The sequence below is a fragment of the Myxocyprinus asiaticus genome, chromosome 40, assembly GCF_019703515.2.
Source record: "Myxocyprinus asiaticus isolate MX2 ecotype Aquarium Trade chromosome 40, UBuf_Myxa_2, whole genome shotgun sequence".
Taxonomy (NCBI): Eukaryota; Metazoa; Chordata; class Actinopteri; order Cypriniformes; family Catostomidae; genus Myxocyprinus; species Myxocyprinus asiaticus.
Window position 1 is genome coordinate 28,743,989 of NC_059383.1, and position 16,826 is coordinate 28,760,814.

At 38.3% G+C, this 16,826-nt stretch overlaps 1 protein-coding gene across 2 annotated transcripts in view; it reads right to left on the reverse strand.

Moving 5' to 3' along the window:
• The window catches only part of LOC127431077 (sarcoplasmic/endoplasmic reticulum calcium ATPase 2), a 41,992-nt gene that overhangs the window by 22,490 nt on the left and 2,676 nt on the right, over positions 1–16,826 (reverse strand). The window contains exons 1-3 of one of the 2 annotated variants that reach the window (XM_051681322.1): positions 12,221–12,325; positions 7,687–7,900; positions 6,857–6,995 (exon numbers count right to left, since the gene is read on the reverse strand). In XM_051681322.1, the coding sequence (XP_051537282.1) occupies positions 6,857–6,944 (88 nt within the window). In that variant the 5' untranslated portion in view covers positions 6,945–6,995; positions 7,687–7,900; positions 12,221–12,325. Of the gene's footprint in view, positions 1–6,856; positions 6,996–7,686; positions 7,901–12,220; positions 12,326–16,826 lie in introns of those variants that run through there. The other variant, XM_051681321.1, reaches the window with a different exon arrangement.

Consider the following 16,826-nt stretch of genomic DNA (forward strand, 5'->3'; position numbering starts at 1 on the left):
ATAACACCTTTTATTATGCTACTATGTATCATTGCATATAAAAACGTGCAGATCAAAATTATTCAAATCTCATTCTCATTTAGTGAACAATCGTGGGAAACATGCCTTCATTATTTTTAATGACTTTTATTTAATGCCTTTAAAATATTGAATCTACTTGGCTGCAATGGCTGTTTAGATGAAATGATGGTTCCTTTGATTTAAAAAAAAACTAAAAAAAAACCAAGCCATTTTAGAGCAAATACATAATTATCGAGATGTATATCAAGTATAGTCAATAGGCTGAAAAATATCTATATAAAATGTATGTAGCCATATCGCCCCGCTCTACTCCAGCACCATGATTAGGAAACACTGGTTGTGGGAACGATGATGTAACCGACCACATTACTACATAACCAGCCCACAAACAAACACAGCACATCGTGGTCTTTGCTTACAACGAGGCTGAAGCCATTGTGTAAGTCAATGCAGATGAATTAGAAATAAGAGAGTAAAAGATCACAATATATTAATGTTATGAATCACAGTACACTAAACAAAATTAAAACACTAACTCATCCTGTACATCCCTAAAAAAATAAAAAATAAACTGCTGCAATTAAAATATAAATAAACTCCAGTCACTTTCTCACATCCAATGCCCAAGTGAGCATTCCATTCAGGTGCGATCATCCCTATGCCCTATTTCTTTCAAAGACAATTACCCTCCACTGTAAGAGCTTCGGAGTGCAGAAAGGTGACAACGGTCAGTCAGAACTCACTTAAGTGACTATTTTAGAAAATTCTGTTTGGTATGACCCTACAGCATGGTTTGTGCTTCCTTCATAGCTGTGATGTCATGATATTGCCTGGGCCTCCGTGTCCGAGACAGTCAATCCGCGCATCTTATCACGTGGCTTGTCAAGCGCATTACCGCGGAGACCTAGCGCATGTGGAGGCTTCACACTATTCTCCGCGGCATCCACACACTACTCAACATGCGCCCCACTGAGGGCGAGAACCACATTGGTGACTACGAGAAGGTTAACCCAACGTGACTCTACCCACCCTAGCAACCGGGCCAATTGGTTGCTTAGGAAGCCTGACTGGAGTCACTCAGCACACCCTGGATTCGAACGTGCGACTCCAGGTGTGGTAGTCAGCATCTTTACTTGCTGAGCTACCCAGGCCCCCCTAAATGTATACGTTTAATAAGTCTTCAAGTGTTTTCGAATGCAGGGTGAAGGTAAGATGTGGGATTGTACATACAACACCTGATACTAGACACCAGACATAATTACACTAAAGATGGATTGGTTATCCACACATAAATGGTGAACCAACTGCATTATGCAATAAAGTAAGTCTTAGTCTCGCAAACTGCTTTTACTTCAAAGTTGTACGTGAACGCGCTTTTGCAACAACTTAGCAAGAACAACACAAATTGTAACAGTTCTTATATTTTGATGCATTTATCCTCCTCTAATGCATGTGGCATCAAATAAAAACAAAAAGGTCAGAAGTAATCCAAAAGTAATCCAAAAGCAATAAAATTAGATTACCTTAAAAATGTAATCCGAGAGATTGTTACTGACTACAATTTTAGTTATGCTTTTTTTTTTTTAATTAGTACCAGATTACAATTCTGAAGTAATCTACCCAGCACTGCATACAGATTACCCTAAAGCACCTAGCCTAATACCCTAGCCTTAATGCACAACAATGAAACCTAAGATGAAACCTAAGATTTTTTTAAGTATGGTCAAGCGGAAGAGAATACCAATGAACGCATACTTTGGTATTCTACATGCCGGTACGTCTTGCGTACAGTGTGAGTGATGCGAATTTCATCATCAGCAGAGTGTGTGTGGACTGTCCAAGTGCAGCCTACTTATTATAAACATGCGGACAGTCAACATCTGCATGTGCCTGACGTTGACTGTGCTAAAAGAATATCAAAGCATTCGTAGTGTGCATGCGGTAAATGCATCCGTATGGGCTAGCGGTCAAACAAGTATACTTTGAAAGGCTGCGCACGACCGTGTATGAGACGGAGCAGCATGCGGAAAAACAAAGTATATCCTAGCCTTAAGTCATATTAGCACAGCTCTAAGGTAAGACTGGGCGCTACCACTGTGCCACAGCTCAGACAAGCCATTTAAATGTTTATTATGTCCACCATTGTTAACCTTTTCAAACCTATCCCAATGACATGAGAATTGGCAGACAAGTTCAGAACATATCCATGTTTCAAAGAAGGAATGAAAACATAAAACTGACTTTCATTCAATTTCTTAACAACTCCCTTCGAATAGAAAATATTTTTCTTAAAGCAGAACTGCTAAAAAAAAAAAAAAGGCTTAAAATGGAAGAGGATTTGCAGACAGACTTTCAATTTCATTCAGTCTGGCATTAGCAGTGGTACTCTGAAGTGTAAAGTGCTTTCATGGCAGTCTGAAAGGGGAGACGTGCACTGCTGACCAATCACTTACCACAACCACTCTGCAGATGACAGGAGATGCTCCCCAGGCCCAGCTGCAATCAGATGTTTTGAATTCGAGAGAGCACGATGGAATCACCTTACATGCCATCAGCCAGCACACGTATGAAGGATGGCGTTAATAAGGAGAAACGCGAGTGGCTGGGTGAGGATGTGAAAAGAGGTATTGTTAAAGCATAGAGGATGCCATCTTCAGCACTGTCTTGCAAGGTCATCCTTTTTTGAGAGTGAGGTAAGACATAAGCAGCAATAATGGACTAGTTTATGACTCATCTTCTAAAAGAGGTATTCCAAATATTCCAGAGGCAATCTATTGCTTTATTACTTCGCCAATTTAGCAATATGATGCTGCTTTTGACAGGGTAACTGGATCGTGAAGTGGGGGTTCAGTGCTGCTATGTTGAGAGTTAGATCAGCTAACACCATTTTTTGCTCAGGAACATCATATTGCTACACTAGAGGATGACAACAAAGCGAAGGCAAAAGGACAGCAGTTCTTGGTGCTTGCTAGGGTTTAGGGTGGTTGCTTCAAACAAAGTCAAAATAGGCCACCCAAAAGTCCATGATATTCTGGTTACTAGACATGTATTAAGTCCCTCCTTCAAATTAATTTGGTGGGATTCTTTCACCTGTTTCATCATTATTAGGGTGCAAATCATATGTCTGAGTAATAGCACACCTCTTCTGAACAAGCCACAAGATTTGAGGTATCATTCATGTTCGTAGCACAAATGGCATGGGAAGTTGCATGGCAAAGTAGGGTTGTCAACTATCCAGTATTAGCTGGGACATCCCGTATTTTGGCCGAAATGCCGAAATGACAACGTTCCAAATGGGGTGGATATTGTCCCGTATTTTATTGAGGATACATTAGGGTTGCTCCAGTACCAAAATTTAGGCTTCGGTACGATACCAGCCCTGGTACCTCGGTATCGATACTAAATCAATACTTAAGCAACAAATAAAAGAAACATATTTCTTTATGAAATTACACAGAAAATTACTTATCTAAATGAAATGCAGAAAGTCTTATAGATACAAATTGTCTTTTCTGTTCTCTGAATTCCATGTTAAATGTTTTAATTAAATGTTATGATCAAATTGTTTAAAAAAAAAAAAAAAAAAAAAAAATGCACAGAGCTTTACAGTATTAATAAAAAAAAAACAAAAAAAACAACGATTAACTGAGGCAAAAGGCTGCCATGGCTGAATCACAACATGCTGATATTCAGTACGCTTGTGATATTGCTTACAGATAATAATCTAATAATATAACCTTTTAATATTATATTATTGTTACTTATGAGTATTATTGCGACTGCTTTGAATATTACACTTTTATACAGTAGTAATATTTTTCTGTCGTAATGTCTTCAATTTCACGCAATCAATTGAACAGAGCTCTCATTTCAGCTGGACTTTTATTTTGAAAGATAGAGTTCATTATATCAAGCTTCCCGTGACTCACGAGCTGAAATCTCCGAGCTGCAATGGAGAAAGAGTTCACAGCCGTTTATACACTCAACACACTAATCTGTGTCCTGCAGATGGATCCTATTGGACACACTGCATGAAAATCAAGCATTAGTAGTGTGTGTTGCATTTGTGTGAGTGTTCGTGCCTGTGTGTGTGTGTGTGTGTGTGTGAAGGAGATGACAGGGCAGAGAGGCGCCTCTTATTCATACTGTGGCACGCAACCACATCCTTCTGCTGTTTAATGATCACACTTGGCCATAGAGAGGCTTTTTTATTATTATTTTCAAATGGTCTTTGATTTCATCTCAAAGCTCTCACATTACATTACGTTATGCTAACGGCAGCATACTTCAACATGGTACTGAAATTAACATACAAGATGATATAGTACCATTTTACATTTTTTGGTATCACGATATTTTGTTAGTCCCGGTATACCACGCAACCCTAGGATACATTCATAGATGTCACGTAGACCTCAAAGAGAAAGGGGACCGTCAGTTTTCTAACTCATTGTGCCATCTTCTGAATGTCAGGTTGTTGACCTCTGGAAGGTACATACAGATGCTGCTGATCATGAGAGCTCAGAAACTATGTGCTCTGGTGTCACTCGACTGGGAGGTTACACAGCTGCTGCCTCTACACTGACACTTAACATTACTCTCACGAGACTCCTTTTCCACCCTGCAGTCACCTCCCTCTTTGTTCCTTCACTCCCTATACCACCATCTTTCCACTCTAATGTTTGCCTATTACCCTGTACCAGCGTACATCTGGGACACAAAGGGTCAGACATTCATGCAGCTTCAGATCCCTGTCTAGGGGGTTGGAAAAACAGACTCTGACCTCTCTGTCCTTCACAAAGAGAAAAGGAATGCAGTTCTTTCTCTCTCCATCTCTGGCTGCAGCTGACAGAAGTGCCAGCAAACAGATAGGTGTTGTAGAGTGATGCAGGACAAAAGTGACCTATCACAGTCAGGAACAAGTTACAAAACCCCAAACGCCCTGTCCCAACAAAGGGAAGGAAGTCCAAAGAATTATGGTTTAAACCCTGTGGGGGAAAACATGTATTATTTTTACCTCCACCCCTCCTTTCTCTTCCGGCCTCTTCGAATGCCGTTTCTTTTAAATCAACTCTTTATTCACATCCAATAATTAAATCTCTTAGATGTGTCCTTTGTAATTCCACCACCTACACAGAGGTATTGTATGTGAAGTGTCTAATGTTGCATAACCCATCCATTAACTGCACCCCTATCAACTTATGTAACAGGTACACTCACCTGGTTGTGTTACTGCAGGGAATTAGTCAGAGCTCCAAGTACATGGGCTCCAAAAAGCTCCTCAAATCCCCATCCTGCTGATGAGGGCTCTTCTGTACTGTGTGACTCACCTCTCAGTACAGCCTGTTTCACCTCATCGTGACTAAGCAAATATCTAACTCCTATCAGTCTAGTTTTAGCTCACACTGACTATACACCACAAAATGAAAAATATGAAGGTTACACACATGCAAACAGTGTCCAGGCACTGAGCCAAAAATGGTACAGCACAAAGAATCTGTTGAAGGTACCTGACAAAGTGTTTTGCTTGATTTAGTCTTGGCTAAAGTGACATCTCCAGACTTCCTGAAAGAGTGCAGTACAACAGACTAAGTGGAACATTGAAATAACATTCAGGTGAATCTGGATTGCAGCACTGTAAGTAAATGCTGCCAAACATAACAACTGCCCTGTGTGTGACATACTGAGTAAAGCAATAAGGAAGTCTTGTGATCTATTCCAGTGAGTGAAGAGAAATGTGGTGGTTATTTGATGCAATTTAGAGCAAGGGGCATTCCTGATAATCACTGTGGAAAGGACAATGTTTAAAAAAAAAAAAAAAAAAAAGAAAAACTCATGAAATAACAATTGAAGTTTTGGTGCTTTTCATCCATGTCTGTTAGATTTAAGGCCATCTACATGCTAGCGTACTCTAATAAGTTGGCAAAACTAAGCTTTAGCATTTAAATCTACAATATCTCACTCTCCACCCAAAAATGTTATGACTCATCTTGCCCTACAATAAATTTCAGTCCAAAAAACATTTCTCCAGAATGAGAATGTCCCCTCCCCTGCACCAACTTGGTTTCAATATGAAATACGTAATCAAAAAACTCACGAAAGCAAATTGTGCTTGTCAAACCTTTAAAGTAGTTTTACAAAAGCAAAAGCACATGGAACACACACAAAAATGTAAGACTTTACTTGCTCCATTAACTCAAGCAATACGAAGTGATGGCTTTCATTAATTTCAATAGATGAATTTACAGCCAAGAAAACTTAATGTGGCAACCACCGGTAGTATGTTTTCTTGAAGTACCAGCAGAGCTCTAACTTGTACTTCCTAGGAAGTCTTCAACTGCAATATCTGAGAAACATAATCTTACCCTAGGCAACTGTTTGATCACACACAAAAGTTCAGAGAGAGTGTCACTGCAAGCCTTAACCAGTGGGAAACCGACCTGTTCACACAGAAGCAATACCATCTGAATGATGGGACTGACTGCTCTATACATGTTCCTGATTAGTTCTCGACTCTGGTGGGACTGAACACTTTCACATTTTTAAATGGATAATTCACCCAAAAATGAAAACTCTGTCATTATTCATTTACTCTGTGTTATTCCAAATTTGCACGACTTCTTCTGTGGAACACTAAATGAGATTTCAGGTATAATGTTAGCCTCAGTCACCATTAATTGAATGAAGATAACATTTTCCTTTTGTTTTCCATGGAAGTCATCACAGGGGTTTTGGAACTTGAGGTTGAGTAAATGATGATTAAAATGTGTGTGAATGATCCCTTTAACACATAGGCTTAGTTTTATATCAAGAATTTTAACTTAGGAATTCTTACCGGCAACTTCCACAATATCCCCGGGTACGATGTCCCTGGCTTTGATCCTCTGTACAGTCTTCCTATCCTGGCGATAGACTTTGCCCATCTCAGGCTCATATTCCTTGAGGGCCTCAATGGCATTTTCTGCATTTCTTTCCTGTGAACGCAACATGAATGAAATTAGAACTACTGCAGGGGTTTCTTCCCCCTTATCTGAGGATTACTCACAAAAAATTACTAATGTTCATTGTGGTAATGTTAAAGAGTAGAGGGAGAGAAAGCAGATGGAGTAATACAATTTAGCCCAAGAGGTCTCACGATTTCCATTTCACAGTCAATCTGTTTCAGAGCAGAACTGAAAGGGGACAGACATGACCAATCCAGTTCTGTATGAACGCTTTTCATTCAGACATCATTGAAGATTAGGCTTAACCAAAACTCCACACTGTAGTCGCTCGCTACTTTGAAAGGATGTGGCTAAAACCAGCACACCAGGGCATTTATTATAAAAAGTAATGTCATTAATACAAAGATTTTTACTCAGCAAAAGCATATAGAACTTCCAATGGTTTAGTGGTTTTGATTGGTAAAGTTAGGTTTTGGTTTAGAATGAATGCCCAAGACATTCAAGTCAGTTCAGTCAATCATTATGCTTTTAACTAATGGTTTACATAAAATGCCATAAAAATAAATTTAGTACTCAAATAAGAACACGTAGTAAGAAAAAAAAAAAACTTGAATAGACGAAACACAAATCTTGACAAAAATGAAAAGATAAGGAAAATAAAAATACATTAAATCACTATATATATAGGCACCAAGCAATAACATCTTTGTACAGCTTATACCTTGGTTGCCAAGAATGAAACTCAGTTCCTTGCTGTGGACATGTAATGGGCCTGTAAATCTTGAAACCCAACGCCAGAGCAGGTGCACAGAGCAGCACTTTTTGAAATGAGGGTTGCCCTGGGCCAGCCACTGCTGTTCTCCTCTCTGATTGAAAATTAGGTTGTGTAGACCAGACCATTATTAGCTCTTGTGCCTCACACATCACACCAGCCACTAAGGAAGGAATCCACCAAAAGTGGGTAAGAGCTGGCAGAATAGTAAGGAAAATACTTGTAAGCCACCTATAAACTGTATAAGGAAGCCTTAAAGACCCCAAGAAATGGCTTTGTGAGGGTAGTTTTAGTTCCTGTTGAAATATTTCCTATTGTAACAGGAAATTGTGGCACAGCATATCGAATAGCATTTAATTTACATCACAGCCATGAGCCATGGTGCTTTGGCACTTGATTTTGCTGTTCAGAGGTATAAGGTATTTCTAATATGGGGTGGAGACATTCTAATTCTAGAAAGCATTTTATCAGATAAAAATATGTATATACCTGTTAGAGCAAGACGTGTCTTTGGTCCATTTTCCCGGCAGATATACAATAATATTATGTGTATATCTGCTCAAATTTACATTTTGTCATCTTTCTGGAGTACACTCAGAAGTTAACAGCCTTGGACTAAAAGCCACTAAAACTTGAGTTCTGATTTCATGGAGTCCTTAAAGAAATTTGTCCATTTATATCCTAACGTCATGTGCAAAACTGTAGCCCAAGGCATCCAACCAGAAAACTTGACTGAAGGCAGAGACTAGGCAGAGGATTCAGTCTGGGTAATAAATGGTGACAAAAATAAAATGATAGAGAGAAATCTGGGACATGGGTTTCAAGGCCACTGAGAGGTGCTGGAGAAAATAGGGTCTTGGCTCTATGCTGGGTTCCACTGGGACAGCAGGACTATCTTTAGAAAACACCACATGTTTTCATTTTTATAACAAGGCTAACTACACTGAAATATAAAATATAATCTTTACAATATACAGGCATCTAGAGGAAACCTGGGCCTGTTATGTACTATCAGACAAAGTGTTGTGAGAAATACAGCTGGTTGAAGAGGATAGTACAAATAAGCCTTAAAGGGGTCATGACATGCCTTTATTATTTGAGTATGTTCCTTGAGGCTCACTTATTTTTGTAAAGTTTTTGGCACAAACAAAAAGTCATATATTTGTTAAACACAATCATTTTCCATCCTCATTCTGATCCTCTTGTTTTTTCTCACCAGACTCTTGACAACATGCAAGCGTAATGCAACTAAAAATTGAAAAAGATATGGAGCAAACCGATAAGGGGGCATCTTCACATATATAGTTTTCATATACATGACCATGCAATCTAGTATGCGAGATTGTACATTTTATATTTCACTTTTTATCATTTTAATAACATTTTAGCTTGTGTACACATTCACATTATATCAATTTATATGATGTCATGAAATTGTGTTTTTAATAATGATACAAGCTGTTGTCACTGTTTAAAATTTCATACACATTTCTGACAAAATTTTCACAAGGTCATAACCTAATAATGAAAACAGAATTACACAACAATTATTTAATTGAATAAAATAAAATAAATAACAAGTGTTACTATTTCAAAACTACTATGTCCAAAAAAAAAAAACAAAAAATTAAAAAAATTGCCAAACCCTTGCATAAATGCAGCACAAGCTTATTTGTTTAATTCTTTCATATTTACAGTGTTTTCTGAAGTTAAAATATTTCACAATGTATGATCGTGCCATTTAAATATTAATGCAGTTACACATTTATTACACTTACTACATTTTGTAACAGGTTTGTTTATATGCACTTGTATTATTACACTGAGTTTACATTGATATGTATAACAAGCGCTAAAATGGTACTGTCTCTTTAAGAGCTCTGCAAGCAAATGTTCACAGTTGAATGAGCACAACGCACATTAATGAGAGAAGTTGCACGGTTGTTTTTCCCTCATCCGCACAATGTATGATTAGAATGAATATTTATTTGTATCTTTTTCATCACCAACTGACTGTAAATAAAGGATATTAAGAAAGACATCAAATTTAGTTTGTGGGACTCGTCTTTGAACACACGGAAAGAAGCAAAAGGAAACTTTTACTTGTATAATGTGTATTGACTTACGTGTACTAATATTTATTGTACACATTCTCAAATTAAAATTTACACGCTCTCTAGTTTTGCTCACTGAATCCAGCTTCTTATTCAGCAAAAGGATCGCGATGCTTAAGTTTTTCTTCACCACTACACAACTCAATCTCTGGTGAGTAAAATCTGAATATTTACTTGCCAGTGGCTGATAACATACACATAGCGTTAAATCTTATCGCATACGCAAGTGATTCACTCGCAATGTAGAGGGCTGCTCTGACAGAAACGCTCGGTTTTGGTGCCGTTTCTCCTTTAAGATTTGACAGTAAAAGCCAACTGTTATGATTGGCTCTCTGCTCTTGACTGACTTGTTCTCTCCTTGCCATTAGAGATTCTTATATATATATATATATATGAGAGAGATAACAACCTCCGCGGCTCTACAATAGGAGAGAGCGTAATGGTCAACTAGCATGTTACGACATACCATATAAATGAGTGGGGAGAGCCATAAAGTGACACCTACCTGTCGCAAAATTGTCTGTGACTTCTCTTATTAAACACAAATTTATCATCGTAAACTCCGCACAGTTCATTCCAAAAGCATTGTTTAGTGTAAAACATGTTGAAGATTAGCTGAAAGGCAGTCAATTCATTAAGTGATGAGCCATTTCCTCACAAAAACAGTTTATTCAGCACATTGAAGCATATCCTCCACAGACATCCATTCAAAAAGAACGAACGGCCTCTTGTCTCCTTGCCAATGTACCGCCATAGAATGTCTATGGGAGCGCAGCATTATGCATTTTAGGCTAAGCTTGTAGCCTCCCCTATTAGAAGGGTTCTGTTGCCATCTCACTGCTCACCGCTGCTGGGCAGGGCTACAGAAGCGATAAGTTAAAGTAGGCGTTCATGTGTTGTTGTGGAGGCGGTCAGATGCAAATGACTACCAAAGTGTGACATTACAATGTGGAGGAAGTAGAAAACAAGTCTTTTTGGCAACTTGGCTTCAACAAATGCTCTTTTTGCAGAGATAAGGAAGTTTTGAGTTCTGAAACTGTTTTTATAGTACAATAACCTCTTAGATGTCAAAAGATAAAGTAAAATTTGATTCCTCATGTCATGACCCATTTAAAGCTCATTATTAACTGTGCTCAAAAATCATACAACTGCCATAGCTATATTAAAATATGGCTCAATGAGGAATTTTACTTATCAGTTAGCAATAGCCAAGATATTTACAAGATACAGTACAATGATATGGTTTATATAACTCTAATCAGCTTCTCAGTCACATAGGTTCTGCTTGTACCGAGTCAAAAGGTCAATGAGAAGTGGTAGCACAACAAGCAAAGAACCTACCATGTTCTCGTATCACTATTAGCGATTTTTTGGGACATTTCTTGGCCAAAAAAGCTAAACATGTACAAATTGTCCGTAGCAGACTCATAGTAGTTTAGAAAGTGGTTCATAGTAGAGATCTGCAGGACCCAATTAGATTTCTTGCAGCACAGGATTACATTTCTGAGTTGAAGGTGGGAGTGGACGGTACGTGGGCGGTCATAGAATAGCCTGAAACATCCGATGGGGATTTCTTATTTTATTAATTAATGCAACAAAAAAATATATATATATATTTTACAACTAATTTGTGTTTGATAACAATAAACAGAAAATGCAACAAAAATGTGCACACAGCACGTGCATAAAATTATTCAATATTTGGAGCAGGCTATGCAGCTATAAACTATGCTTTAGAAGAATGGCAGAGCAATGCGTGGGCACACTGTGTCAAAGTATGTGAAACTGTGACTAGAAAATGGTCAATTTAGAGTAAAGAAACCAACCTCAGGCAAGTCAGATGGGCATCACGTCACGCATCATCTCATAGTAATAGCAAAAACAGAAAAATAAAACATTTGTGTACACTTATTGTCTACTTTTGCCCTAAGTGGAAAACTAATGTGGGGTTGCGGGAACGGGAGCGGTCGGGAAGTAAATCACTGCGGGCAGAGAGTGTCTGAACATGGAGAAATTTAGTGGAAGCGTTCGATTTGCGGGAGTGAACAGTCCCGCGCAGACCTCTAGCTCATAGTAGTTAGAAGTTTCAAAGGGAACTAAAACCAGTGACACTGCCTTATCTTGCCCGTTACTTGTTTTATACCTATTTGTTCAAGTTTATTGAACATACTGTGGTAAGTGATAGAACAAAAAGTAATTGCGGTCATTGAGACTATCTACACAAATTTTAATGTGTCAGCATCAATGTGTTACTTTGGACTGTGCAAGCTGGTAACCTTGGAGATGCAGTTGTATTTGCATTTGGAATGCATGTTGTTCAGACATAAAAGTACAAAGGCAAAGCTGAAGATAAAGGGGTCCAAACTTACCTGCCAGACTCCTACAATGGCGTTGGCTATAAGAATAAGCAATATTACAAAAGGCTCCACAAATGCAGTTATGGTCTCCTCTCCCTCCTCAAACCAGGCCAAAACCTATTAAAAAAAAAAAAAAGAAAACAAATAAATACAAGATCCAATTTTTTTCCCCCCACTTTATTTGTGACATTCAGGAAGTTGGCCATATAAGGAGACATTATCAAAGACTAAATGACACCAACGAGTCTTACAGGGAGGACACCAACAGAACGCTTTAGCTCAGTTTTTGTTCCCCCAGCACATCCTTCTATATTGTGAGGCTTGGCAGAAGTTGTGGCTGTGTGCCGAGTGTCAAAACAGAAGGTTTGTCGTCAGCAACTGCACAAGTGTGAATATATTTAATGCATGCCGCTTCTTGGAGGAGCACTACATTAAGACAAAGCACTTAATGAGCCAGCCATGCGAATTTACAGGCATGCTGACACTGGCATGCTGTCACTGTCCAGAAAGGCCCCAGTAAACACTACAGCGCAGAGTCTATTGTGTGATCCAATTAAAACAGCTGGGCTTTCATCAATCAGACTCTATGGGCTTCAGTGTACCTGGACCACACAATAGACTTCATTTGTGAATGCGAGAAGGACTCCATAACACACATGCAGAGTTGCATCAATCTAATAAGACCACAGACGCACTGTGCACTCAATGCATAATAACAATAATGCAAGTTTGAGTACTTTAACACCTACCCACATATTCCAGAGCAGGCAAAAAGCTTCATATTATATGCAGAGCTATGAAATAAGTTTTGTTTCTGAGGGTACTCTAGGTAGTGTTGCAACGATATGAGATTTTCACAGTACGATAACTATCACGGTTTCACGATTTACGGTATTACACAATTATTATTATCAGTTACAATGACCCTTAAAGGAGTGAAAGCAGAAGGGTTTTTTTTTTGGATGAACAAACGCTTTACTATAATTGAAACTTTATTTAAATTGAAGTATGTGTAAAAAAAAAAAGTCTCCCTTTTGAAAATAAAATAAGAAAGCTAACAGAATTATAATAAACATGATAAAAAAATTGCATGTAACTAATAACGTTATATATCTAAAGCATGTTAGTTTATATGTTAGCATAGCATGTTAAATTAACTAATAAATGAAAAATAACATCAGCTGTGTGAGCTTTTAAAGTAATGTCCTGTGATTATTAATAATTAACATATACTGTAGGTGTGCGACATCACAGCCAGACTGCTCCTGTCTGTACCTTTAACTCAGTGATTCTCAACTGTTTTTGCTTCGGGACCCAGATTTTACATTGGAAATCAAGTGGCGACCCACCATAGTAAAAACGTAACCTGTATTTAATGTATCCTGTATCGCATTTCCTTTTATGTTACATAGTTTTGTTCATGGTTTTCAAGTACAAGGACATGCATCAAGTGACATTATTTTTGTTGTAGACGTCAACAACAAAAGTGACAGGAAGTTTTCTCTCCCCACTTTTAAAAATTGAAGAGCATATTTACTTATGAGTCCATTATTATCCCATTTGTTTCCTAATTTCAAACATAATTCAAACAGAACATACATATTACACAGGAGGAAAGGCTCCTCGTTACCATGGTCAGGTCAGTGTAGCTAGTCTTAAATAACAGTAATAATAATAACAAATTATATTATTTATGAAAAAATAAATACTAGCTGAAACACATCTTGAAACTTTAACTACAACTGCCACTGTTGAAATAAAATGAGGTCTAATAGATTCTACCTTTAGATTATTTCATATCAAAATATAAGTTACCTTTACTCATGTAAAATCGTGAATCAATTTTGTAAAGGTGATGTGTAATGATTTTATTTTATGCCGCATAGCACAGTGTTGCTCTTTTCCTCCTCAGTGCTGTTTGGCATGTCGGGTCTGCCTACTGTTTGAGAGGTTCGACTTGACTTCCTCCATAACGCTTTAAACTAGAAAAGTCTCACTAGAATTAAAATCGGTCACATCAGTTTTGAGGGCTGCACTCCGCAATATCGAGGGAAGCCCGGTTGTTGCACGCGCGTCAGAGAGAAGAGCAGATCATTAGCACAAGCTGGTTCCGTTACACTCGTGTGAAAATGCAGATGAGAAGCTTTTAGCTGATTGCGAGATTATCATTAAATCTGCCTCGGCAGTCCTAAATAGGCTGTCACTTGGGTGGCCGCCGAAATATCTTCAATGGGAAAACCATGGCATTGTTCTTTCCCTGCTGTTTGCCACCCAGTCCGAATAGAACTGCGACCCACCAGTTGAGAAACACTGCTTTAACTCACACACACACTCACTTATGTCAGACTCACTTCTCTCTGACATTTTCTTCGCTGCATGTGTGTGTGTGTGGGGCAAGTTGACGAATCTGACAGGCAGTCGAGGAGGAAAGGAGATGGGCATGCGCAGGTAAGATTCTCCGTCCGGCTGCATTTTTTTCCTTAATACCGTAGATAAACAAATGTACATGGTATGATAACCATCAATTTTCATACCGTGGTATACCGTGAAACCGGTATACCGCTGCAACCCTAACTCTAGGACAAGCTTGCATTCTGCTCACTGGTTAAAACCCTGACCTTGTGCGAGACCTTTCCTTTGCAGATCTTTATCACCAGTCTGGTGATTCACTGTGTATCTCAGCTAATACAGAGAGACAAAATGTTCTCTCAATTAGCCTAATCACAGACATGTGTCCTAAACAACGACTGGTAATGTCATCTGCCTAATTTAGCACTACAAACATTTCGTCAAGGGTTACACAAAAGCTTGTGTGGAATTAATACCTAATATTACTAAGCACATTTACATGCACAGTTATAATCGAGCTACAGCGGGTTGTTGCATAGTCAAACTTGAGTTTTCATCTTTCTTTCCAAGTATACATGACAATGCAAAATCAAATATTTGAAGGACGGATGACAAATACGCCCAGTTAAAATCAAGTTATGCCATGCATCACCTGGTTTTCAGAGCATGCATGTGTACAATGGTGAGGCAGACTGTGGTCCGATTAACATGTATACATGCTGGACGAAGCCAAGCTGCAATCACATTTTCTAGGTCTGTTTGTCAGACTACACAAAAACTGGATTCAAGCGTGCATGCAATCACACTGCCTGATTGTTAGATATGCAAATACATAGGCACATTCCTTCAAGAACAATAAAAATATTTACTGCAAAAAGAAAGCATTCTTCATAACCTTTCTAAAGATAATTACCCAATTTCGGGTTTTGTGGGATTTTGTTTTTATAAACTGAATTTAGATCAAACTAATGTGTCAGAGGACTATTAAAACCTACTTTTAAAGGGATAGTTCACCCAAAAATGATAATTCTCCCATCATTTATTCACCCTCATACCATTCCAGATGTTTATGACTTTTACTTCTGCAGAACACTAAAGAAGATTTTAGGATAATACCTCAGCTCTGCAGGTCCATACAATGCAATTGAATGGTGGCTAGAACTATGAAGCTCCAAAAAGCACATAAAAGGCAGCATAAACATAGTCCCGCATACAACTCCAGATGTTAAATCCTTGTCTTCAGAAGCAATATGACAGGTGTGGGTGAGAGAAAAAAATTCTATATTTAAGTCCTTTTTTCTATAAATCTCCACCTTTGCCCAGCCCTGACCAGTAGGTGGCGATATGCATGAAGAATGTGAATCGCCACAAAAACAAAAGAAGAATGTGGAAGTGAAAGTGGCAAGTTAAGAGTCAAAAAGGACTTAAATATTGATCTGTTTCTCACCCACACCTATCATATCACTTCTGAAATCATGGATTAAACCACAGGAATAATATGGATTACTTTTATGGTGCCTTTATATGCTTCTTGAAGCTTTACATTTCTGGTCACTATTCACTTGCATTGTATTGACCTACAGAGCTGAGATATTCTTCTAAAAATCTTCATTTGTGTTCTACAGAAAAAGAAACTCATACACATCTGGGATGGCCTGAGGCTGAGTAAATGATGAGAATTGTCATTTTCGGGTAACTATTCCTTTAATAGCAATTAATTAACCAATTTAATGCATTGTTAGATAATCTGAAACATGTACAGCTGAGAAAGCCATTTAGAGCACAAAATGAAAATGCTACTTCCTCAAAAGGCTGAAGACTGAGAGAATGTCAAAGTGTTCAAAGCACAATGGCCTCATCTTATCAGAAATTCAATGCATTAAGTGATATGCCATTCATTTCAACTGAATTATAAAGGCCCTTGTGCAAAAAGCTGTGGTTGTAAATTCCAGTCGCTGTTCTTAGTCCTGATGGGATGTACGGTGCTGAATGAATAACGCCCTCACCCCAAGAAATAACGAAGGTGAGCGTTAGAATGAGTTCATGCATCTCTATGAGAAGATAGTGAGGGCAAGTAAGAGATAGAAAAGACTGAAAGTCTTTGTATGGTTAACAGAGAACAACCTTCCCAGTTGCCAGTACCACTTGTGTAATGTGACAACAATGAACTCTAGCTTGAAAGATGGGAAATGAGCAGCCAATAAGAGAAGCAAACTCTTCACTATACAGTGCAGCCCCATTTGCGAGGCACTGTTTTTCATATATTTGT